Source organism: Nicotiana attenuata, unplaced genomic scaffold, assembly GCF_001879085.1.
Source record: "Nicotiana attenuata strain UT unplaced genomic scaffold, NIATTr2, whole genome shotgun sequence".
Classification (NCBI taxonomy): domain Eukaryota; kingdom Viridiplantae; phylum Streptophyta; class Magnoliopsida; order Solanales; family Solanaceae; genus Nicotiana; species Nicotiana attenuata.
In genome coordinates this window covers 186,971-212,660 of record NW_017671160.1, presented here as the reverse complement: position 1 = coordinate 212,660, position 25,690 = coordinate 186,971, and the positions used below count along the sequence as shown (strand labels likewise).

Sequence of the window (25,690 nt, the reverse complement as noted above, 5' to 3'; positions counted from 1 at the left end):
AATTTTACGTAAGGGCATTATTTTTTGAGTACAAACTTCGGACGTCTCCAAGAAATTTTGGGGTGGCCGTAGCCTTTCGTATTCGGGCACTTCCTAATAGGGTAGGTGCATCCAGGGTTTGATGGCCTGGGCCATCCAATATTTCATCGGACGACAGTCCACGAGTCGTGGTAGCCCTTGGGCTTTAGGATCTAGGATCCATCGTGAAGCATCGACGAAACGAAGTAAAGTATGACGGAATCAAAGGTTTCTTTCATTATTTTATATGTAAAGTACATAATCAGAGGTGCAAAGGCCTCGTGCAGTGGCTAGAGCGGGCTATATGGGTATTGTTCATTTGACCCTTACAATAAATCCTAACCTCTAAGCCTTGGCTTTTCGACATATAAAATTTTCCCTTTCTAAAGATCTTAACCTAGGGGTAATGGCCCCCAGTATTTGAGGCGGAACTTGTGAGGGATCAGATACTGCAGAGATCAACGATTCTGGTTTAAGGGCAGTCTTCAAAACTAACGTAGCATGTTTTATTGTTGCCTCGTTAAAAACCTTGCCGAAAAACCCACTTCAGTACAAAATCAGTTCAAGGAAAAAAGAGTACAATACACGCTTTCAGACCTAATAGTCACGTTTGCCCTTGGCTGAGTACGTGCATAAGTCAATCCGTAATATAACAAAATAAAAAAAATTAAGTTCGTACCTTAGCAATAGTATCGCTTTAAGTGTGCTACGTTCCATTTGTTCGGTAGTTGTACACCGTTTCCCGATTCGAGTTTATACAAGCCTTTACCGGTTATTCCGACAACTCTATACGGTCCTTCCAAATTTGGGGCCCAACTTCCCTTCATATGGGTTCCTCGTGTGTGGTGTTACCTTTCACAATACCAAGGCCCCGACTTGAAAATGTCGGAGGTTGGCTCTTCAGTTGTAGTATCTCCCTACTCATTGCTTTTGGGTGGCCAACCAGACCAGGGCGACTTCTCGCCTTTCATCCAATAATTCTAGGCTCGTGGTCATGGCCTCATCGTATGACACTTCAGTAGCATACTGGAACCCGAGGCTCGGTTCCCCTACCTCGGTTGGTGTTATTAAGGCTTCCGCTCCGTAGACTAGAGAGAAGGAGGTCACCCCGGTACTCGACTTCGAAGTGTACGGTATGCCCACATGACTTCGGGCAAGATTTCCTTCCACTTTCCCATCGAACCGCTCAATCTCTTTTTTAGGTTTTGGAGTATGGTTTTTGTCGTAGATCCCGCTTGCCCGTTCCCACTAGGGTGATAGGGTGTTGATAATATCTTCTTGATCTTGTGGTCTTCGAAAAACTTGCTTACCTTGCTGCCAATGAACTATTTTCCGATGTCGCAAACGATCTCGGTCGGTATCCTACATCGACATATTATGTGATCCCAGATGAAGACAATGACTTCTTTCTCCCGGACCTTCTCGAACGCCTGAGCCTCAACCCATTTGGAAAAATAGTCGGTCATGAATAATATGTATTGGACCTTACTGGTGCCCATGGAAGGGGACCGACGATGTCCATTCCCCACTTCAAAAATGGCCATGGTGACAAGACCGGTGGAGCATCTCTCCCGGTTGCACTCATTGCATTTCCGTACGAAGTCTTTCGTATCCTTCTCCATTTCATTCCAGTAGTAGCCGGCTCTGATTAGCTTCCAAATAAAGGATTTTGCCCCCGAATGGTTCCCGCAAGTTCCCTTGTGAACTTCTCTCATGGCGTATGCGGCCTCTCCCGGACCTAAGCATCTGGCCAGCGGGCCGAAGAAAGATCTTCTAAACAATGCTCCTTCGACTAAGCTAAATCTGACAGCTTTGGTGCGCAGGGCTCTCAATTCCTTGGGATCCGATAGTAATTTTCCTGTATTCAGGTAGTCTATGTATTTGTTTCTCCAATTCCAAGTCAAACTTGTCGAGTTTACTTCGACATGACCTTTTTCTACCATCGAGTTCATCAACTGCACCACTGTCCCCGAGCTAAATTCGTCGGAGTCGACAGACGACCCCAAGTTGGACAACACAACGGCCTTACTGTTTTGATCTCGAGGTACATGTTGCAGAGTCCATTCCTTCAATTGGTGCACATCCGTTCCTATTTTACTTAGAATGTTCCGTTGACTTGATTTATGACGAGGAGGGAGTCACATTTAGCTTCGATCAGTTCGTCCGCGAGGCTCTTAGCCAGTTCCAGGCCTGCAATCATGGCTTCATACTCGGTTTTATTGTTAGTCAATTTTACAGTTCTAATAGACTGTCTAATTATGCTACCAGTAGGTCATTTTAGTACTATACCGAGCCCGGAACCTTTTGCGTTGGATGCACCGTCCGTGAATAGGTTCCAGATCCCCAAGTTAGTCCCCGAGGTGAGCAGCAATTCCCTTTCGACCTCGGGTATCAAGGCCGGCGTAAAGTCGGCAATGGAGTCTGCCAAAATCTGAGATTTTATGGCATTCCAGGGTTGGTACTTGATATCGTATTCGCTAATCTCCACGGCACATTTGGCCCGAGAGCTTGGGCTTATGCATGATATTCCTCAGCGGGTAAGAGGTTACGACACATATGGGGTGGCATTGAAAGTACGGTTTTTAGCTTCCTAGAAGCACTTAGTAAGGCGAGTGCTAACTTTTCTAGGTGAGGATACCCCATTTTGGCATCGCCCAGGGTTCAACAAACATAATAAATATGGAATTGCATACCTTTTTCCTCCCGGAGTAAGACACCACTTACCGCCACCTCGAAAACCGCCAAGTAGAGGTATAGTTGTTTATCTGCCTTCAAAGTGTGCAGCAAAGGGGGGGCTCGATAGGTATTGTTTGAGTTATTCCAAAGCTTGCTGGCATTCCAGAGTCCAAGAAAGATTGTTCTTCTTTTTCAATAGTGAGAACAACTGATGGCTCTTATCCGACGATCTCGAGATGAACCGGCCCACTGCGGCCTTTAGCCCAGTCAGTCTTTGAACTGCGTCGACTATGGTGATGTCCTTTATGGACTTTATTTTGTCAGGGTTGATCTCTATCCCTCGATTAGATACCATGAAACCGAGAAACTTGCCCGACCGGACCCCAAATGCGCACTTCTCTAGGTTTAGCTTCATGTTGTACTTTCTTAATATGTCGAATGTTTCCTGCAAATGTTTCTAAACGTCCTCTGATCGCAGTGACTTGACCAACATATTGTCAATATAAACTTCCATTTATTTTCCTATTTGTTCTTTGAACATCCGATTTACTAAGCGTTGGTAGGTGGCACCGTCATTCTTTAATCCGAACGCCATTACGTTATAGCAGTAGGTACCGAATTTTGTTATAAAAGAAGTCTTTTCTTGATTGTCCGGGTCCATCCGAATTTGGTTATACCCGGAGTAGGCATCGAGAAAACTGTGTATCTCGTGCCCGACCGTTGCTTCGATCATTCGATCGATGTTAGGAAAAGGGAAAGAATCCTTTGCACATGCTTTGTTTAGGTCCTTATAATCTACACGCATTCTCAGTTTATTTTCCTTTTTAGGTACTATTACTACATTAGCTAACCAATCCGGGTATTTAACCTCCCGGATGGAACCTATTTTTAGGAGTTTGGATACTTCATCCTTGATGAACGCGTGTTTGATCTCGGACTATGGCCTTCTCTTCTACTTGACCGGATGGAACTTCGGATCCAAACTCTGCTTATTAATGGTTACCTCCGGTGGGATCCCTGTTATGTGTAAATGGGACCAAGCAAAACAGTCGATGTTAGATTTAAGAGATTTTATAAGTTTTTTCCTGAGCTTGGGGGTTAACCCCGTGCCCAGGTATACCTTTCGAACCGGTAGGTGCTCGACTAGTATAACTTCCTCTAACTCCTCAATCGTTGATTTGGTGGCGTCGGTGTCATCGGGGGATATGAATGATCTCGGGACACCGTAATTGTCCTCATCGTCTACCCTTTGTTATTCATGTCTCTCTGGTTCGACCAAGGCCGGCGCCATTGATTGCTATTTAGTCTCTTCTTTTTTGGTGAGTTCCTCATTTCTCGATGTTCAGGCTGCGGGCACCGGGATCACTTCATCGATAACAAACATTTCCTTTGTGTCCGAATGTTCTCCGTAGACCGTTTTGATCCCACCGGCGTGGGAAATTTTAGTGCTTTGTGTAAGGTTGAAGGTACCGCCCTCAACGTGTACCTTATATCCCTTTCGATCACATAGAACTTTGTTTCTCGGGTCGTCCCGGTAGTGTTTACCGGCAAAATTATTTCTCCGTTCGTGGTCTCACATGCCATATTGAACCCATTTAATACCCGGACCTCTGGTACAATTTGATCCTGTAACCCCAGTTGCTCTATGACCGTTGATCTGATGATGTTGGCCGAGCTACCTGGATCAATCAACACATATTTAACTTGTGATTTATTGATAAGTACAGATATTATGAATGCATAATTATGAGGATGTATGATGCCCTCGGCATCTTCATCGCTGAACGAAATAGCTCCTTCCAGAACGTAATCCCGGGTGCGTTTTTCCTCGTAATAGACACCTTAGTGCGTTTTATCATTGGCCCTTGGGGTACATCGACTCCCCCAATAATCATGTTGATCACGTGCTGAGGCTACTCTAGTTTGACCTGTTTGTTGGTGTCCCTATTTCTGAAGTGGTTTTTGGCTCGCTCGCATAGGAATTTTCGGAGGTGCCCACTGTTGAATAGTCGAGCAACATCTTCTCTTAACTGTCAGCAATTTTCGGTCCTATAACTGTGATTGCCGTGATACTTACACATCAAATTAGGATCTCTCTGAGTTCGATTGGACTGCAATGATCGGGGCCACCTGGTCTCTTTAATGCGCCATATGGCCGACATGATGCTTGCAAAATCTATGTTGAAGTTATACTCCAATAACTTGGCGCTTCCCTACTCCCGAGTGACTTGGCAAACTCGTTCCTGCTCATCAAGCCTAGGCCGCTTAGCCCTCGATCGCTTCTCTTCTCGTTCCTTGCTGGGTGACGCCCAGATCCCTTTCCCCTCCTGTCCGCGCTGCATGGTTGATATCGATCTCGGACCGGTCTTGGCTCCTGATCAATGGATCTCTTAGATCTATCATTGGTTCTGATGGGGTACACAATCAAAAAGGGGCCTCGAGTTGGTCGTCCTCGACCCTTATTTTCGAGTGGTACCTTTTGTGGACGTCGGCTTAGGCTACCACCGGATATTCTACCAAATTTTGTTTTAGCTTTTGAGAGGCCACGGAATTTCGGGGGTTGAGCCCCTGAGTTAATTCTTGAACAACCCAATCATCCGCAACTGGTGGCAGATCCATCAGCTCCATCTGGAATCTTGACACGAACTCCCTGAGCATTTTGTTATCCCTTTGTTTGACGTTGAAAAGATCTGACTTTCTAGTATCGACCTTGATGGTTCCGGCATGGGAATTTACGAAAGCATCTGCAAGCATAGCAAACGAGTCAATGGAATGTGGAGGCGGGTTGTGATACCATATCATTGCTCCCTTGGACAAAGTTTCCCCAAATGTTTTCAGCAACACCGACTCGATTTCGTCATCTTCCAAATTATTTCCTTTGACCGTGGATGTATAGGAATTTACATGGTCATTTGGATCCGTGGTCCCGTTAAACATGGGAATGTCGAGCATCCGAAACCTCTTTGGGATCGGCTTGGGTGCCGCACTCGGGGGAAGGGCTTCTGGATAAATTTTTTGGAGTCTGGTCGCTTCAAAATCGGAGGTGCTCCTGGGATCTCATCGACCCTGGAGTTGTATGCTTCCACCTTCTTATCGTTGGTCTCAATTGTTTTCTCGCCTGACTCCACCCGTTTGGTTAACGCTTCGAGCATCTTCATTACCTCCGAAGTTTCCCCAGGCTCTACTTCACCCGGTCTTTTGGTGATTTGTTCATCTCTCCGAATACTTTCATGGGATCGTTCGGGCTCGACCTTGTTAGGGGCGTGGTTTTGATTCTGCAGTTATGCTATCGCTGCTTGTTGAGCCTCCAACATTTTGAAAATCAGTCGTAGGCTCACCCCATCACCTTCTCCTTCGGGCGCTTCCCGAGACCATGCTGACCCCATCACCTTCTCCTTTGGGCGCTTCGCGAGACCATGCTCACCCCATCACCTTCTCCTTCAGGCGCTTCCGGAGCCGATGGTTGGGGTCCTGATAAGTAGGGATTTTGACCGCTTATTTGCTCTCATTTACTTGCGTTTTAGCTCAATACCAAGAACTAATGAAATGTGCTTTTGAACAGGAATATTAGGAAACGAGGCAAAGAAGTCAAAATAACCTCATAAAGGAGTCAAAAATGAACAAGAACCAGAAGAGGGCAAAAAGGCCAATAGTGCGGACCGCACAATTCTAGTGCGTCCGCGGTAGAGGAGATTGAGAGGGTTAGTCTTTGGTCCAGTTGAAGGCATGCGGACCGCACCGAAATTGTGCGGCCACAGGATGTCAAGTGCGGCCGCACTCATTATTATGCGGTCCGCAGAAGTGAAGAATCGGAGAGCTGGGTTCAAGTTCAAAGTCATTGAGTGCGGACCGCACTCATTTTTATGCGGACTGCAGAAGCCCTAAAGTGCCAAGCCCAAATTCTAGGGAGGAAGGGCTTCTGGATAAATTTTTTGGAGTCTGGTCCCTTCAATATCGGAGGTGCTCCTGGGATCTCATCGACCCTGGAGTTGTATGTTTCCACCTTCTTATCGTTGGTCTCAATTGTTTTCTCGCCTGACTCCACCCTTTTGGTTAACGCTTCGAGCATCTTCATTACCTCCGAAGTTTCCCCAAGCTCTGCTTCACCCGGTCTTTTGGTGATTTGTTCGTCTCTCCGAATACTTTCATGGGATCGTTCGGGCTCGACCTTATTAGGGGCGTGGTTTTGATTCTGCAGTTATGCTATCGCTGCTTGTTGAGCCTCCAACATTTTGAAAATCAGTCGTAGGCTCACCCCATCACCTTCTCCTTCGGGCGCTTCCCGAGACCATGCTGGCCCTATCACCTTCTCCTTTGGGCGCTTCCTGAGACCATGCTCACCCCATCACCTTCTCCTTCAGGCGCTTCCCGAGCCGTTGGTCAGGATCCTGATAAGTAGGGATTTTGACCGCGTATTTGCTCTCTTTTACTTGCATTTTAACTCAATACCAAGAACTAATGAAATGTGCTTTTGAACAGGAATATTGGGAAACGAGGCAAAGAAGTCAAAATCAACTCATAAATGAGTCAAAAGTGAACAAGAACCAAAACAGGGCAAAAAGGCCAATAGTGCGGACCGCATAATTCTAGTGCGTCCGCAGTAGAGGAGATTGAGAGAGTTAGTCTTTGGGCTAGCTGAAGGCATGCGGACCGCACCGAAATTGTGCGGCCACAGGATGTCAATTGCAGCCACACTCATTATTATGCGGTCCGCAGAAGTGAAGAATCGGAGAGCTGGGTTCAAGTCCAAAGTCAATGAGTGCGGACCGCACTCATTTTTATGCGTACTGCAAAAGCCCCAAAGTGCCAAGCCCAAGTTCTAGGGGGGAAGGGCTTCTGGATAAATTTTTTGGAGTCTGGTCCCTTCAATATCGGAGGTGCTCGTGGGATCTGATCGACCCTGGAGTTGTATGTTTCAACCTTCTTATCGTTGGTCTCAATTGTATTCTCGCCTGACTCCACCCGTTTGGTTAACGCTTCGAGCATCTTCATTACCTCCGAAGTTTCCCCAGGCTTTGCTTCACCCGGTCTTTTGGTGATTTGTTCGTCTTTGCGAATACTTTCATGGGATCGTTCGGGCTCGACCTTGTTAGGGGCGTGGTTTTGATTCTGCAGCTATGCTATCGCTGCTTGTTGAGCCTCCAATATTTTGAAAATCAGTCGTAGGCTCGCCCCATCACCTTCTCCTTCGGGCGCTTCCCGAGACCATGCTGACCCCATCACCTTCTCTTTTGGGCACTTCCCGAGACCATGCTCACCCCATCACCTTCTCCTTCAGGTGCTTCCCGAGCCGTTGGTCGGGGTCCTGATAAGTAGGGATTTTGACCGCTTATTTGCTCTCTTTTGCTTGCGTTTTAGCTCAATACCAAGAACTAATGAAATGTGCTTTTGAACAGGAATATTGGGAAACGAAGCAAAGAAGTCAAAATCAACTCATAAAGGAGTCAAAAGTGAACAAGAACCAAAAGAGGGCAAAAAGGCCAATTGTGCGGACCGCACAATTCTAGTGCGTCCGTAGTAGAGAAGATTCAGAAAATTAGTCTTTGGGCCAGCTGAAGGCATGCGGACCGCACCGAAATTATGCGGCCACAGGATGTCAAGTGCGGCCACACTCATTATTATGCGGTCCGCAGAAGTGAAGAATCGGAGAGCTGGGCTCAAGTCCAAAGTCAATGAGTGCGGACTGCACTCATTTTTATGCGGACTGCAGAAGCCCCAAAGTGCCAAGCCCAAATTCTAGGGGGGAATGGCTTCTGGATAAATTTTTTGGAGTCTGGTCCTTTCAATATCGGAGGTGCTCTTGGGATCTGATTGACGCTGGAGTTGTATGTTTCCACCTTCTTATCGTTAGTCTCAATTGTTTTCTCGCCTGACTCCACCCGTTTGGTTAACGCTTCGAGCATCTTCATTACCTCCGAAGTTTCCCCAGGCTCTGCTTCACCCGGTCATTTGGTGATTTGTTCGTCTCTTCGAATACTTTCATGGGATCGTTCGGGCTCGACCTTGTTTGGGGCGTGGTTTTGATTCTGCAGTTATGCTATCGCTGCTTGTTGAACCTCCAACATTTTGAAAATCAGTCGTAGGCTCGCCCCATCACCTTCTGCTTCGGGCGCTTCCCGAGACCATGCTGACCCCATCACCTTCTCCTTTGGGCGCTTCCCGAGACCATGCTCACCTCATCACCTTCTCTATCAGGCGCTTCCCGAGCCGTTGGTCGGGGTCCTGATATGTAGGGATTTTGACCGCTTATTTGCTCTCTTTTACTTGAGTTTTAGCTCAATACCAAGAACAAATGAAATGTGCTTTTGGACAGGAATATTGGGAAACGAGGCAAAGAAGTCAAAATCAACTCATAAAGGAGTCAAAAGTGAACAAGAACCAAAAGAGGGCAAAAAGGCCAATAGTGCGGACCGCACAATTCTAGTGCGTCCGTAGTAGAGGAGATTCAGAGAGTTAGTCTTTTGGCCAACTGAAAGCATGCGGACCGCACCGAAATTGTGCGGCCACAGGAAGTCAAGTGCGGCCACACTCATTATTATGTGGTCCGCAGAAGTGAAGAATCGGAGAGCTGGGTTCAAGTCCAAAGTCAATGAGTGCAGACCGCACTCATTTTTATGCGGACTGCAGAAGCCCCAAAGTGCCAAGCCCAAGTTCTAGGGGGGAAGGGCTTCTAGATAAATTTTTTGGAGTCTGGTCCCTTCAATATCAGAGGTGCTCCTGGGATCTGATCGACCCTGGAGTTGTATGTTTCCACCTTCTTATCGTTGGTCTGAATGTTTTTCTCGCTTGACTCTACCCGTTTGGTTAACGCTTCGAGCATCTTCATTACCTCCGAAGTTTCCCCAAGCTCTGCTTCACCCGGTCTTTTGGTAATTTATTCGTCTCTCCGAATACTTTCATGGGATCGTTCGGGCTCGACCTTGTTAGGGGCGTGGTTTTGATTCTGCAGCTATGCTATCGCTGCTTGTTGAGCCTCCAACATTTTGAAAATCAGTCGTAGGCTCGCCCCATCACTTTCTCCTTTGGGCGCTTCCCGAGACCATGCTTACCCCATCACCTTCTCTTTTGGCGCTTCCCAAGACCATGCTCACCCTATCACCTTCTCCTTCAGGCGCTTCCCGAGCCGTTGGTTGGGGTCCTGATAAGTAGGGATTTTAACCGCTTATTTGCTCTCTTTTACTTGCGTTTTAGCTCAATACCAAGAACAAATGAAATGTGGTTTTGAACAGGAATATTGAGAAACGAGGCAAAGAAGTCAAAACCAAGTTCTAGGAATGCAGACCGCACACATAATTGTGCGGCCGCGGAAGCTCATTGTGCGGACCGCACACATAATTATGCGGCCGCACAACCTTCACAGGGGCATTTTTGTCAGATATTTTCAGCTTAGTATAAATAGAACTTTTTGCCATTTTTAGGTTAAGTTTTGTTTTGGGAAGAGCACTTGAGCCGTTTTCTTTGTTGTTTTGAGTAATTTTTTACTAGATTAACTTCTAAACATTATATTTTCTTTCTCTAATCAATTGTTATGCATTCTATCTTAATTTCTTTTTTCACGAGTAGCTAAATTTCTAGCTAGGGTTGTGGCCCAACCCTAGCGTGGGTACTTAATGGGTGTTTAATTTAGGGCTTGTTTGTGATTGAGTTAGTGATATTTAGCCTTGTTCATGCTTGTATTCAAGAATTAATGGTTGCAAACATTGATTCATGCCTATTTGACTTAGAATCTACTTGAGAAAGAGAGACTAAGTCTAGGAGGCTAACAAGAAATTGGGGTGAACTCAAGAAATTGATAGCCCCAATTAAAGGGTCAAATCTAGAGATAGTAAGACCCGACTTGAGCATATATCACTTGATTTGTGCAATACCCATTTGGACTTGAGAAAGCCAAATTGGGCAAAATCACTCAACTGCCGAGAGGTATAGAGTGGGCAATTGCGTGTGATTGCTATATTACAACCCCTACTAATCAAACTTGCCCTAGAGTTTACAACCCGTTTGGTAACCACCTAGGTTGAAGTCACAACCATAGATCTTTTATCATTTGAAAAACAACCAAAATAAAAAAAATATTGTCTCCTAATTTCATATTTGCAAATACGATAGGGACTATTAGTGTTCTAGTATATATTTCAGGGATGATTTTGAGTCTAAGCCCAAACTTAGGAACTACTTTGAGCTTTTTCTGTGTCAATGGGCGGCGCAATATAAAAGTCGCAATGCGATTTATAAGTCTCAATCAGGGTATGCGATTAATTAGGCGCTAAAAACGACTTGTCCGTATTCACTATAGCAAAAGCAATTTGTATACAAGTATATCGCCCAAAAAAACGTCACTGTATCATCTCTCTCACGTTTTCTTTGTTGCTGCACTGAGTCAGTCATCCATGGCATTTCCATACTTGGAATCGGTTGTCGGTATGCTCTCAAACTTTCTCTCTCTTACCCTGTACACACGCATTATAGCTATTCATTTATTCTTTCTTGCTTTTGCATTTCCAAATAATTAGGTTTTACTTATTTAACAAATTCATTCGAATCTGCCTGTATAGACGGATAATTGCACTTTAGGATTATATACGTTCGCTAGTACTTGTTTAGTGGCTTTGTACACATATACGTATAGTTCGAGCCGAAGCTACTGGGTTTAGGATGAACTAACCGTAAGTTTTTAACTACATCCGCCCTTGATAGTAGGCTAGATTTTGAAATAATCCAACATTGTACAATTATTGTGAGTTCTTAGTAACTGTACTTGATAGAGTTCATTGGGCAAATGCACTCAAAGTAGGAAAACTGAACTACATGGGGCATGTTTTGGTAATTGGGAAGTATCTTGTAAAATATACCTTCACCTTGAATTGTTCATCTGATTAAAATTGAAAGGAAGAAATATAGAGATTATAGGGGTGTGCTAAGTTTTGCATAAATCGTCATTAATTTTCACTTATAGTTAATATCAGGGAGCGGTAGTTTTTCACTTATCAGTAAAGGAATTAGTGGTTAATCAGACTCCATAAGGAATTGAGTTGGAAGTTTATGAACTTAGTGCTTTTCTTTCAGGATCATACTATCAGGATCATTACTACTATGGTGCTAAACATTCTTCTGTGGACAATACGATAAAATTGGAACAATAGAGACGAATTTAACTGAAGTTCTGCCTTAAAATTGTTTTAGATATTTATCATTTGCCTCAAGCTATGATACTTTTTCCTTCTATTTCCATTTTGGATGCCTTTTAGTGGTATTATCAAGCTTGTATGAAATTAGGATTAGATAATGGTGGTTTCGTTTTTGTTAATTTATTAATTGATTGATGCTGGATCCCTGTCTTGATTTGGTTGGCAATTTAATTGAAGTTGTTGCTTTTTAATATTTGGCTGGCAAGTTAATTTGCTTGGCTTCAATTTGTTATTCTCTTTGTGGTCTTCATCACCGTAAATTGGATCCTTCTTTCGGATTACTTATTAGTTAACTGGCTATTTGCTGTCACATTCTGTTATATACTCTCCTTCTATTTGTTTATTTATTTATTTATTATATGGTGTAATGTATCTTCTCCTTTTTATAAAGAAACGTTGTGATTTCCCTCTTATTGTGCTTTTGAACTTTCCAGGTTTCATGATACTAATGTACATATTTGAGACATACCTTGATTTACGGCAACATGCGGCTCTTAAATTGCCAACACTTCCAAAACCTCTGGAGGGAGTGATCAGCCAGGAAAAATTCAAGAAGTCCCAGGCATATAGTCTCGACAAAAGGTATGCTTCCTTTTGTTCATGGAATGTTATCTAACTTCACGAATTCTTGCATTATCTTGTTTGGCCATCTTTTTTAATTCTTTTGGTATTTTAATTCTTTTCAGTAATTTTCATTTTGTCCACGAGTTTGTTACCATATTGATGGACTCTGCCATACTATATTTCCGGATATTACCTTGGTTTTGGAAGGTGAGTGATTGAGCCTTTCTCTTGCGAAGCCGTTTCCGCTTCTCTGCTCATTGTTGACCTGTGTTTCTTTTTTGATCGCAGATATCAGGAGACTTTTTGATATACCTTGGTCTCAATGCAGAGAATGAAATATTTCACACACTAGCATTTTTAGCTGGAGTTATGGTTTGGTCGCAGGTGCATATGAATATTTCCATCTGGCTCCCCCCTCCCTCTAGAAATAGGATGGTTGATGTTTTCCTGGAATTGTTGCACTGGACCTTTATCACCATGATTTTGTTTAGCTTTGACAAAACTGAATTAAATAAAACCTTCAGCATATTAGGAATTTTTTTTTTTTTGCTGTGTCATCTTAATTATTAGAAAACCTCGATCTTCTTATTTGAAAAACTTTAATTTGGTCTTTGTGATATATAACTAAGGATTTAACCATGATTAGTTGAAACGTGTGCTTTTGGACTCTACATTGAAAGACCTTTTTATTGAATTTCTACTTTTCAAACTATGTGATAACCATCCATTATGTTAGGTGAGTACTTTCAGTATTTTCCCTTCATATTTTGGTATAAATATGTTCATCTGAAAATATATAGACTATGTTTCCATCAAAATATAAGAAAAACAAGACCTCCCTTATCAAAAAATTATAAAAAAACAGGACCTTATTCAGCTCCTAATTAGAATTTTTGACTAATCAAAAGTGATTTCATTAATAGTACATGGAAATATTGGTAGAAAATACGTAATTTTTGGCATAGATATATCCATCCGTCCTGCCCAACTCTATATACAACAATATAAAGGGCAGTCCGGATTCCGGTGCACAAAGCGTTTTTACTCCAAAAATATGACTGAAACATATATGAGTTTTTTTGCTTCTCACAAGTCACATCCTTCTTGCTGCTTTGGAAAAAATTTCCGTTCCTCCGTTCCATAGTTTCGGGCACCACCTTCCTAAGTTGTGCTCCTCTTTCTCCTCGCGCTTTCGTAGTATAGATGCACTTGCCTCATCCTACTTCCTCGATAAGACTCTATCGATGATAAAGAACAAAAACAAGGGCGCACAAACGTGAAGCAACTTTGCACCGCATATATGCATATCTCTAATCCTCTTTGCACATGCAACATCAACTTACTCTGTCTCCTTATTCTTAGTTTATCAGCAGAGAAATGCAGAACTGCATTCCACACTGCACACCATATGAAAAAGAAGCCTATTTGACACCTTGATACTTTGTATGGCCTTAAACACATTCTTCTTGTTGACTTGTCCTCTCTCTAGGTAACCTCATATTGCATGATTTCCATGCGAGTGCCTTGCATCCTTCACTCCGTACCATTCGCCATTGGGTTCATCCTCTCGTCTCCTTCGGGATTGACATTAGTCAAAGTTGTTTAATTTGTCTCTGCTTCACCCCTTAGAGTTCAACCTGATTTTCTTTTTTGTTCTTCAACCATTGTCTAGGGGGCGTGGCGTGGTATACCTATCATGGGCAAGATGTTAGTGTTGAGGCAGGCATAAGCTTGCAAATTTTTATTTTCCATATATAATAAAGAAAAATGAAATTGTAGAATAAATAGCAGAGCAATGTGGATGATTATGTAAACATAAAAAAATGGTTTAAAGTTCAATATATATATATATATATATATATATATATATATATATATATATATATATATATATATATATAAAAGTGCACATATTCAAGCATCTAGTTGTTTATGTGTATTTGAGCATTGGTTCCTCATTTTTTTGAAATAAAATTTTCATATTTAGAAGCTACATAAAAATTGCTATAAATCATAATTTCCATTTTTAAAAATATCTAAAGCTTGTTTGACTCATCACATAGTAATATGTAAATGGCGCAGAGGATTAAATTATACTTGTATACCTAGAAAATCAAAATAGAAAATGTTATCTTTCTCAACCAAAAAGAAGATGAATTTTTTTTTTTGGTTCAGAAAATAAATTGCTTTAGGGCAAGGTTTGCATGTGGGAAAGTGCTCTTCCTATTTGGGGGGTCAGTTCCATGAGATTTTTGCTCTTATGCTTGACGCAGGGATTTAGAACCTGCTTAGACCCAGTGTTGTCAAAGGCGAAAAGCTCTAAAAAGCGCTCTACGTCTATTTGGGCTTTAAGCGTAAAGCGCACTTAAAGTGTGGGCTTTAGTTAAAAAAGGCGCAATGAAGGAAATAAATAAAAATGATATGTAATTCAAGAACAAAGTAATAAATTCAGTCATAATATTTCCTTTAGCAGCTAATACACTTATTTCTAATTATAGTTGTTGTTTAGTGGCACTCAATTCAAGAGAGAACTCATGGGCAATGAAGTGCATGCCTTAGTGCCTTGCTTTACACTGAAGCGCAACTAAAGAGAGGTGAAGCGCCCTCCTTGAGCTTTTCTGAGCTTTAGGGCTTAAGCGCGCCTTAAATGAGCCTTTGACAACACTGTTAAGACCTGACAAACGTTAAGTGACATCCAACGTAGTGATTTGAAACATTGTTAGCAACAATTGGCAAGTCTCTTGCCGTATTTTCAGTTTATGGATTTAATGGTGATGCAATTTTACAAGTTGAGCTCATTTAGACAGCTAGATAAAGACTGATTTCTTCTAGTGAATATTTGTTGGAATCCTCTTTTGCCATGACACAAATAATAGGCTGAAACTTATTCCGAGAAGCATTTAGATTGATGCACTTGGCAGTGTGGTGATATCTATGTCCACATATGTTGAAGTGGTCTGGATAGCATTCAGAAAGTTATACTTGTGCTCATCTTCATATTTTTGTGGTAAGACTTCTTTTTTTCCTTTACAGATCACTGATTTGCCATTTTCATTGTACTCAACTTTTGTGATCGAGTCCCGCCATGGTTTCAACAAGGTATATCTTGGAAATGAGCAGTACTTTCTTCCAGTTTAAGGAGCTACTATCTCTTTTATTTACTTTCCATATGTCTACTTATTTAGGCAGTTAACTTGTCTATTTTGAACTTGAATTTATCATTCTTATACAGCAAACAGTATGGTTATTCTTCAGAGACATGATCAAAGGAATTGCTTTGGCAATTGTAATTGGTCCTCCCATTGTTGCTGCCATCATTGTTATAGTACAGGTACTCATGTTTTTGGGACTACAGGAACTTCCTTTTGTGGTTATGGTTCAAATTCAAGATCTTATCATTATGTAGTTGTTCATTTCTGTTTGAGATGTTACTGTTGTTTCGGATCAGTATTCTAATTACGTTGACCATGAACATTTCTTATATCTCCATCTTAAAGGCAAGAGATGATATTGTATCCGTTTCCCCTAACAATAAAATCGATTCTTGATTTGCAGAAGGGAGGTCCTTACTTGGCCATTTACTTGTGGGGATTTATGCTCGTCCTGTCTCTTGTTATGATGACTCTTTACCCTATTCTGATTGCTCCACTTTTCAACAAGTTCACTCCAGTAAGTAATCTACCGACCGTTAAAGAAGAGAACTCCCAAAGAGAAGGGAAAAGAAATTCCTGCAGCCTGATTTGATAATTAAGTTTCATTGAATGAGCAGCTTCCGGAAGGAGAACTTAGGTCGAAGATTGAGAATCTGGCTTCCTCGCTTAAATTTCCCCTAAAGAAGTTGTTTGTGGTTGATGGGTCCACAAGGTCGAGCCATAGCAATGTGAGAACTCCTTTTCGTTTATTCTGTTGGTCTCTTCATGGTGGTTAAACATTTGCTTTGTTTCATTTCACCCATTCTACATAGAAATCCTGACACATTCTATGTCTTCAGTGGTTGGCTGGTCTTAGGCTTTAGAAGATAATTTGAATTTTAGGATTTGTCTACTGTTACTTAACTCTCTAGTTTGGAAATCTTTTATTTTTCTACAACATTTATGCGGAAAGCCAATCACATAATTCAGTTGGTTGTGCTATGGTCTCTTTCTGTAATCTCATTTGATGTAGGTTGACAGGCTAGTTCTCTTAGTTTTCCGCCTTTTTATTGATGCCATTATAAGATCAGAATGATATTTTAAATGGAAAATCTGTTTGGATTGTCCCCTGGTTGAAAAGAATAGGTCAAGGTCTTGCACAAACTTAAGTATGATACTCAACTGTTGATGTGTAGGAATTATTTTGGTGGTAAATTTCTGTGGAGTTGTCTCTACTTTATTTGTGGATTATGTTATTAAGTGTCTATAGGGTTATCTCTCCTTTTCTTTCTGGATTATCATGTTATTAAGTCTGAGAAGCTCTCATGGATCTCTTGTCTTTAATTGGAGACAGCAAAGTGAGTAGGTGAGTATGCTAAAGCTATTGGGCGATGAATGGGCTGGTTATATAGAGCCCGTTTGGATTAGCTGATTTGAAGTAGCTGATAAGCATTAGGGACTGAAAAGCACTTTTAAATGCTGAAACTGATTTAATAAATAAGCAGTTACGTGTTTGGATACAAGTGCTGAAATTGATAATAAGGTGCTGCAGTATTTGATAAAAAGTGCTGATAAGCTCTTTTTTTCTGTTAAAATGGCTTGAATAACCTTAGAACTGTTTACACTTATAAATGCGTAATTTCTTCAAAATTTTAGATCCAGATCGATTCAAATACAAAATATTCTATTTGTATCATAAGTTATAATAATTAATAAATTGACAAAAGTTTCTCAGTAAAAGAATAAACCTAAATAGGATAAAATATTTGAAGAGAAACATTGTCTTCATCACCACAATACTTAGAAAGCAATACACCAAAAATTTGATATGTCCCCGTTTATTACATGCAGTTTAGAGATTAATACACAATCACATAGATACAAATATGCAAAGGAATAGAGAATTTGCTTACCTCAAATAGACAATGAGAATTGCAGACTTGAAGAGGCGGGGGGTTTAGGTTGAAAAACTACGTGAGGTAGTGGGTATTGATGTAGAAGTTTTGTTTTGAAAAGGAATATTTTAGAGATAAAATAGTAAAAATCTTGGTCACACTTAAAGTGCTTATAAGCTAAAAATTCATAAGCTGGGGGTGACAAGTTTATGGCTTTTGGCTTATTTTTGGCTTATAAGCACTTGGCTTATAAGCACTTTTAACTTTACCAAACGCGTAGATAAGCCGAAAAGTGCTTATAAGCTGGTTTGACCATCTTATAAGCTTAGCCAAACACCCTCATAGTGGCGATTAATGGGCATTTGATCTAAAACTGACTACTTTTTCCAAATAATCAAGGATATTATTTGACGTAGTAAGTTATTTTTTATTCATGTGCCAGTGAACCAACTCCTTTCGTTTTTTGTTGTTGAAGGTGAGAGAATGACTTATTCAAAACATATAGATCAGAGAGGCTATCCATATACTTTCGGAAGTAAAGTAAAAAATGAAAAACAACACATAGTGTATGACAATGAATACTGGTTCTAATAAGAATATATGAATAGTAATTTTACCTCAATAATGAGATGCATAGTGCAGGTGGATCTCTTCATTCTTTTTTTAGCAAGTTATGGTACATTGGTAAGAACTTAGACTATTGGGTTTTGATCAATGATATCCTGGACGTGCTACCAAAATTAACTAGTTAGTGGTAGCCAAATCTTCATCCCGTTCTATGAAAACTTGTTTAATTTCATAGAATCAGCAACAATGAAAGTCTGTGTAAAGGTAAATAAAAAAGTTTTTGCAGAAGACACAAGATTATTTAAGGGGCCCATTTACCCAGTGAACCCTAGGGCTGCATCAACCTTCTTTTTTGGTTGGAAATCTACCTCTTCACTCATTTGTTGGAATTATGTTGTCTGTGAATTTGTCACTAGAATGTAACTTTTAGCCAGGTGCTTATGCCTTGTTGCCTCGCATTTTACCCCGCTTGCTCCTGTGCGCTAATCTTGTATTGAAAATTTTGCTAGGCATACATGTATGGATTCTTCAAGAACAAACGGATTGTCCTCTATGATACACTAATCCAGCAGGTGTGGTGGCTATTAAATCTGATTAAAGTGACCTTGCCTTCATTTTTCTCTTTTACCTTTTTGTGTTCTGTCCACTGTTTGTTAGCTAATGAATTGTTTTTTAAAATTTTTTTTTGGGCTTAGGTAGTTTAGTTGATTAAGTTAGGAGTTCTCCATTTACAGATTCCTAAAAACTGTTTTATGATAATTCAAAGATTGTTCTAACGTGGTCATGATTTGGTGAAAAGCAAAGATATATGATGACGGGTTTCCTGCAGATGCAACCTTAATTAATTGTAAGGGTGACGACTTTGTAGGCTTCTTCCTATGTGTAGGTTCTTATGACAGGAGTGTATGCCATCTATATGAGAAAACTTGTAGCTGTTAAAATCAATAAAAAAGATTGAAGCTGTTAAAAAGTATTTTGACTATGTAATTTTTATTCCACTGCACAGAAGGAATTGCTGCAGGAAACAATTTCTGTTATCTTCTTGCATAAATTTTGAATGTAGTTTTCTTTTTCTCCCCCATCCACCGCGTCAAAGTATAAGGTTTGGTATTGTTTCTAAGAAATAAAAAAATGAAAGCAAAGGATCATACCGGTGATACCAACTAGTTGACATTAACTGAGTTTTTTGCCAATATTGTCCCTTAACTATGGGAGTAGGTCTATTTTTGTCCCTTAAATATACCCTTGAGCATTTTTAATCCCTTAAGTTTGCTAAAATGGAGCATCTTTGGTCCAACTAACAGAAATGGGTCAAAAACTAACAGACAGAATAGGGTTCATACCTGGTTTTCAACAGCTGCAACAGAGTCTCCGCCTCCAATGATAGTGGTGTCACTCCGTTCCCACTTAGTTCTGCAAGCTTCTTTGCAATTGCCTATCACTACTTTAACATGCTTTTTTATTTACTATTCAGTTACAGAAACAACACTATCAGAATTGAAGGTACACACTAACAACATACATAAACATTAATACTGCACCCTCACCAAATGATTAGAATAACAAGTAAATTACTAAATTAATGCACTTAGTGACCTGTTAAACCAACGTATTCCTCTTCCTTTTATTTTATAAAGCCACACAAGCTAGTTTTATTCACTTTCCCTTTCTATTAAATACCTCTGCAGGTGGTAAACAAATACGAGGAATGGAAATTGGTATCTTAGTTCCTACAGAAAACTTGTCAACTTCAAACACCCCCATTGGTCCATTCCAAATTACTGTTTACATAGTCTCCAAGGCATCACTGGAAGGCTTGACAGAGTTTGATCCCATGTCCAACCCCTTCAAAACGTCTAGGATAGCTGATGGTGGCACCGTTAGTTTTTAATTCATTTTTGTTAGTTAGACCAAATGTGCTCCACTTTAGCAAACTTAAGGGATTAAAAATACTCAAGGGTATATTAAAGGGACAAAAATAGACCTACTCTATAGATAAGGGACAATTTGGACTAAAAACTCACATTAACTAGTTATCCAGTAGGGAAAGTATGGGATTTAGAGAATCCCAAATTTGCCTTACAATGCTTATTTTTTAGTAATGCCTAAATAGCATGGATTGGTGTAGAGGATCCATATGGGTGACTATAACCATATGCCTAGTTGATTACTTGATTGAGTAACAGCCTTTTTATCATTTGGCCATTATCTGAGCTTGAAATATAATGATTTTTTGAGCCATGAGCATAGGTGTTTATGTTTATTAGGAGGCTCTTCAATTTTTTCCTTTTTACTTCGAGAAAATGTTGTTCTTGGTGATTCAAAGAGATAGAACGTGGATAGCATGCTGCATTATATGATAGGGCTGCTTCTCTCATCTGGTATCCTTTATAGCAAGACTGCATGATTTAGATATTACTCTACAATGCTAATACCCAAATTCTAACATAACAAACATTTTCTCAGTTTGATTTCTTTCCTCTAATTTATTTGCTGGTGGTATGTAGTGCAAGAATGATGAGGAGGTTGTTGCTGTTATTGCGCATGAGCTGGGGCACTGGAAACTTAATCACACGATGTACTCATTCATAGCTGTCCAGGTATGGAAATTAATTCATGTAGCCCGTGCCATTAAACCAAAACAGTTATTCTGTTTTCAGTTCAAGTAGATGTTGCCGTTGTTCCATTTATATGATGTAGTTTATTTCTCTTTAAGAGATCGTGGGACTAGTTTGACTTATTATATTTATGATGGTAGACAAGAAACCAAGTTGGTTTCCGATTTTTGTACAAAGTTGGTTCCTAAAGTTGTCAGAAACTGAAACTTGAGTCTTTTTTGATAAATTTGATCTGTTGAAACATGAATAGTGTGCACATTATTATCATTTGCAATAACAATTTTTGATCTGTTGAACATGTGAATAGTGTATGTACCATTATCATTTATACATGTGACCCATCTGTTTGATATATCCAAGCTATGTGAATCACCTTGATATAACTTTTTTTGATGAGTTAAAACACTCTGATATAACTCCCAGAGATACTTTACTAATATGCATCTGATTTCACTATCTTATTAGGGGATATTTATCTGGGGATTATAACCTGCCTGGCGCATAAAACAATCAAACTGTCACTTTTGCCTCCTCGATATAACCAGGAGAAGGGTGTTTGCTTCCTCTTTTCTCCATTTTGTTCTATTTTTCTCCTCTGGTATCCGCTCAATCTTCACTCCCTCAGACTTCAGTCTCTCTCAATTTGTTCTTCACTTGCTCGCAATGCCTACTTTTCACTGCATCTTTGTCTTTCGTCTCCTCCCACCCAATCTCTTCTTCTTCTTTTTCCAATCCTTCATTTCTTCATTTATAACAGAGATAGCCCTTGATCAGCCTAAGTAGCTCATAGTCTCTCTTCTTGTTATGCTTCCCTTCTTGCCAAGGTACGGGAAGGAGAAGTGAGAAGTACTCATTGATTTTATATAATATGTGTTCCTTTACTATGATTATTTGGGAAATTTGGACTAGAATGAACCTGAAAGATGTTGTAATACTGCATTAGATCGGAAAATGATAAGAAGAGGAGATAATCAGGAGGTTAGCACTCGATTCGTTCCAGGGGGCCTATCTCACATTTATGTCTAGGATTCGAGTCAGTTCGATTTTCCCTTTTAGGTTGAGGCAAGGATTTTAAGGAAATTGGTGTAGTTACACTGTTGGGTTTTTGGGTGGCTCTTCAGTTTGAGGATAGCAAAGACAGTTAGGTTTCAATTTGAGGGTAAGAAGAATGGCTATGTTTGGTGTGGCTATACCAACCCTCAAATTTGAGGGTAAGTAGAATGCCTATGTCTGGTGAGGCTACAAAAAACCTGCTGTATTCTCAGTTGTAACAGTATTAGGAAATAGAGATGCTGGTATGGTTGACTTCTTTTTATCATCAACATTCGATGACTATGTTGGAGCTTCATCCTTCATCTATTATGTTTAGGGGATATTGTTGGTCTGACTTTTGGTATGTATTTAACTTGGCCAAAGAGTATCTTAGCTTCTTGGTTGCCAGTATATTCTTTGTGCTGATGAGTATACTGTTAGCTTTCTCAAAAGAAGAAAAGAATATCTGGCAGCTACTGTTAGCTTTCTCAAAAGAAGAAAAGAATATCTGGCTGCTTTTTTCCTTACCTGATTGCCATGCCTCTTCGTGTTGGGTTTCCTTTTTCCTTTTCTCCCCGTACATCAGCATTGGCCCAAGAATATCTGATTGCTTGTTTCTTTACAGCATTAGGAAAACAAAACACCTATGCGGTTCTGTTTTGATAGAACACTCTGTTCGAAAACAGTTATATTCTTTATTCTGACAGTAAAATCATATTTTTCTTGTTCTGACACGAGTATTATTCTCTGCAGATCCTCACATTATTGCAGTTCGGAGGATACACTCTTGTTAGGAATTCAAAGGACTTGTTTCAGAGTTTTGGGTTTGATACCCAACCAGTTCTTATTGGACTTATCATATTTCAGGTAATACTATGCTCTTGAAAGGTTATATTAAACATCTGGTAGGTCAGTGTGGCTATTGGGAAGGGTTAGATATGGTAATTTGATTTTCAAAATCCAGAAGATTTACTAGCCTATATGTTATTCAAATCATTGGCTGGTTTTTTTTCTTTTATATATGTCTAAGAACATTGATCACTCTGTAGTTTATTGACTCAAGGGACTTCCATTCCAGATTTTGAATTACTCTTATCATGGTCGTTTGGAACTAATGGTATTAACATTGTCCTTGATATCATTGTTCTGGAATTTAATATTTTTTCCCTCAAAGATGTGAAATCTCTTGGAAGCAATGCAGTCAATGCAAATTTACCTATGAATAAAACATCATAAATGTCAATGTCGGTGATACCGACTTGTATGCGTAAGCATGAGATTTAGAGAATCCATAAATAGATAGATTCATATCGTCGATGCCAAATGATTTGGGTTTCAGGCGTAGTTGATAGACTGATTGGTAGTTTCTTCACTGGGTTTGCCAATATTTCACAAGTGAATCTGTAAGTAGGTAGTATTGTTTTTGTTGATCTGTAGTTAATATATTTGAGGTTCCACATATTAGTAGCTTTTATATTTCCCATTTGGTCGACATACGGCAGGCTCAACTGATACCCAAAAAGAAGATGAATTATTTGAAGCTTAAAAGAACTAATACAATATTATCCATAGTTAATGATCAATCTAGCCGTTGGGTTAAGTAGGATGCTACTGAAATGCCGCTCAATGTGAGAGCAAATTATGTTTTTTGGACAAAGGCAATGATAAAGTAATGGTGATTGATGTGTCATACCTTGTGAATAGGCAATCAAGGTTGTACGTTAAGGGTGTTATTCTTCGTTAAGGAATCATGCATATACAAACAGTTCAAAGTTCAATATTGTGTCATTTGACATGCCTTGAGAGAACCGAGGGTCTTTCGGAAACAGCCTCTCTAGTCCTTCGGGGTAGGGGTAAGGTCTGCGTATACACTACCCTCCCCAGACCCCACTAGTGGGATTTTACTGGGTTGTTGTTGTTGACATGCCTTGAGAATATAAGAACTGGTATTTATCAGTTGCAAAATCTATTTTTTTCTAATTTATTCAAATGTAATTTAACATGGTTGCAGCACACTGTCATACCTCTCCAGCACCTAGTGAGCTTTGGTCTTAATCTTGTAAGCCGTGCTTTTGAGTTCCAGGTGACGTTATGTTGTATGGATTTACCTTTATATTTTGACTTATTTTTTAATGCTAAATGTTTTCACCTGAACTGTAATTTTTTTATCTCAAGGCTGATGCTTTTGCAAAGAAGCTTGGTTATGCTGCAGCACTTCGAGCTGGTCTTGTGAAACTGCAGGTTGCCATTCCTTCTATCCTAAATGTGTCTCCATGATATCCTTTTTTGCGATTGAGCCGTTTGCATATACCATCTATGTTCATGGATGATTCTTAAAATGTTGATAACAAAAAATTTTCCAAATCTAAATGCTGAACAATTCTTCGGAACTCAAAGCTATAATAGTAATTTCTAGGTTTCAAATCATTGCAACTTAGAAGAAACTTTCAAATCCTGTAACAAGATATCTGTAATACCAATTTGTTCAACATCTTGCAGGAAGAAAACTTGTCGGCTATGAACACAGATCCCTGGTATTCGGCTTATCATTATTCTCACCCTCCTCTAGTTGAAAGATTGACTGCGATTGATGAACACGATAAGAAGACAGACTGACACCACGTGGACATTTCACTGTTCAATATAGAGTTGGTTCTATGCTTTGCACTGCAGAACTGCAAAGCATAACAAACAATAGGTGTGATTTACTTTCAATTGCCATGATATTTTTGATGTCACATTCACATTGTAGTGCTGAGTTAGGAAGGTTACTGGAGCTGCAAGGAGGAATGACTTTATGTTTGATTGTATTGTTTACAGAAGTTGGGAGCTTCAGCTCGACTTTGCTACTAGAGTTGGTCAAAATTTATGGTTTATATAATCAAACGGTGGCAATTCGAGCTCTCGAGGAGATGTAGCAAGAACTTCGTAGTATTTTTGAGGGCAGAACTGCTTTACATATTAAGGAGCTTCTTTGTGGCTCAAAAACAAAAAAAATTTGTAGGTGGTGTAATGTTTTTGGTCCCGTCTCTGCATTTTTTCATGTTATCCAGTGCTTCTCTTATACTAATTAGTGTTTCTGTTTTCTTTAAAAGAATTTGCTGGATTAGTGCGCAAAAGTTCAAAAGCATGTAACCAAAAAGATAATAGGAATGTTACATTAAAGATAATTAGTTTGTACATTTGACTTGTAGATGGAATTGTCAAGTGCCTAATCTATCTATTTTGCTATACATGCGTCACTAATTGATGACAAAGTTCAATCTCAAAGGCATTATTTTCGTGAAAAATTTGTGACTATAAAAAATAAGTCATTCAAGATTCTCTTAGGATGACCTATAGGAATGAACGATAAATCTATTTCAGTTTTATAAATTAAACGTGTAACTTTATTTTTCCATTCGTTTTTTCCCTCCAAGTACAAAATGATAAATGCAAAATCTCGCGCGTCTTTGTAGTTTATGGTTCAAATCGACTATCTTCATTGCCTAAGGTATTTCAAGCCCGTCAGGATCACATGTGACTCCCTTATGATCTGGATATCCTCTAGTAATCAATTGTATATACAACTTCACATATGATGAGAATTTTACTCAATATTGTATGATTTTCATCAATACGTAGTGGTTTTTAGCGTCTGATTTTGAATAAGGTATATGGGTAATTGTTATATTAACATAAGGTATTGCAATAAGTAGGGGTTTAAATGTTTGACTTTGAAATTTTGTCTGGTTTATCCTTAAGTGAGTGATCAATGCTGTAGTAGATATTTAGAGTAGTTTCCTCTTTAAAAGGTCGTCTAGTTCGCGTACTAGTTAGTTACTTATTATAATGCGAATGTTGTATATGAATTACTAACTTTAAATGGAAACTTTTTATCTTTGAATAATTTAATCCATGTATACACCTATTTATTTTGCTTTAAAATTATATAGATCCTCACATAACTTAATGCAATATTATTTAATACTGTCAACCAAATGCTGCATTAGAAATGCGGGCAT

General features: G+C 39.8%; 1 protein-coding gene across 2 annotated transcripts; it reads left to right on the top strand.

Moving 5' to 3' along the window:
- The first annotated feature begins 10,991 nt into the window (after window positions 1–10,991).
- Window positions 10,992–24,917, top strand: LOC109206350 (CAAX prenyl protease 1 homolog). 2 transcript variants are annotated; one of them, XR_002064842.1, is made up of 15 exons: window positions 10,992–11,112; window positions 12,314–12,461; window positions 12,566–12,650; window positions 12,732–12,827; window positions 15,477–15,542; window positions 15,676–15,774; window positions 15,999–16,112; window positions 16,213–16,323; window positions 18,546–18,608; window positions 20,544–20,636; window positions 22,440–22,553; window positions 23,698–23,769; window positions 23,862–23,927; window positions 24,186–24,384; window positions 24,507–24,917. XR_002064842.1 is itself a non-coding variant. In XM_019369178.1 (14 exons), the coding sequence occupies exons 1-14, from the start codon at window positions 11,082–11,084 to the stop codon at window positions 24,300–24,302; spliced, it is 1,275 nt and encodes a 424-aa protein (XP_019224723.1). In that variant the 5' UTR covers window positions 10,992–11,081; the 3' UTR covers window positions 24,303–24,917. The 2 variants fall into 2 exon arrangements, 1 of the variants encoding a protein (XP_019224723.1); XM_019369178.1 differs by having other exon boundaries at window positions 24,186–24,917.
- The last annotated feature ends 773 nt before the right edge of the window (window positions 24,918–25,690 follow it).

Bases quoted from the DNA above. Each gene is read 5' to 3' on its own strand.
- LOC109206350 (XM_019369178.1), top strand. From the start codon at position 11,082: ATGGCATTTCCATACTTGGAATCGGTTGTCG. The intron at 15,543-15,675 runs GTATATCTTGGA...ATTCTTATACAG, and splicing joins CCCGCCATGGTTTCAACAAG to CAAACAGTATGGTTATTCTT. The intron at 22,554-23,697 runs GTAATACTATGC...ACATGGTTGCAG, and splicing joins TTGGACTTATCATATTTCAG to CACACTGTCATACCTCTCCA.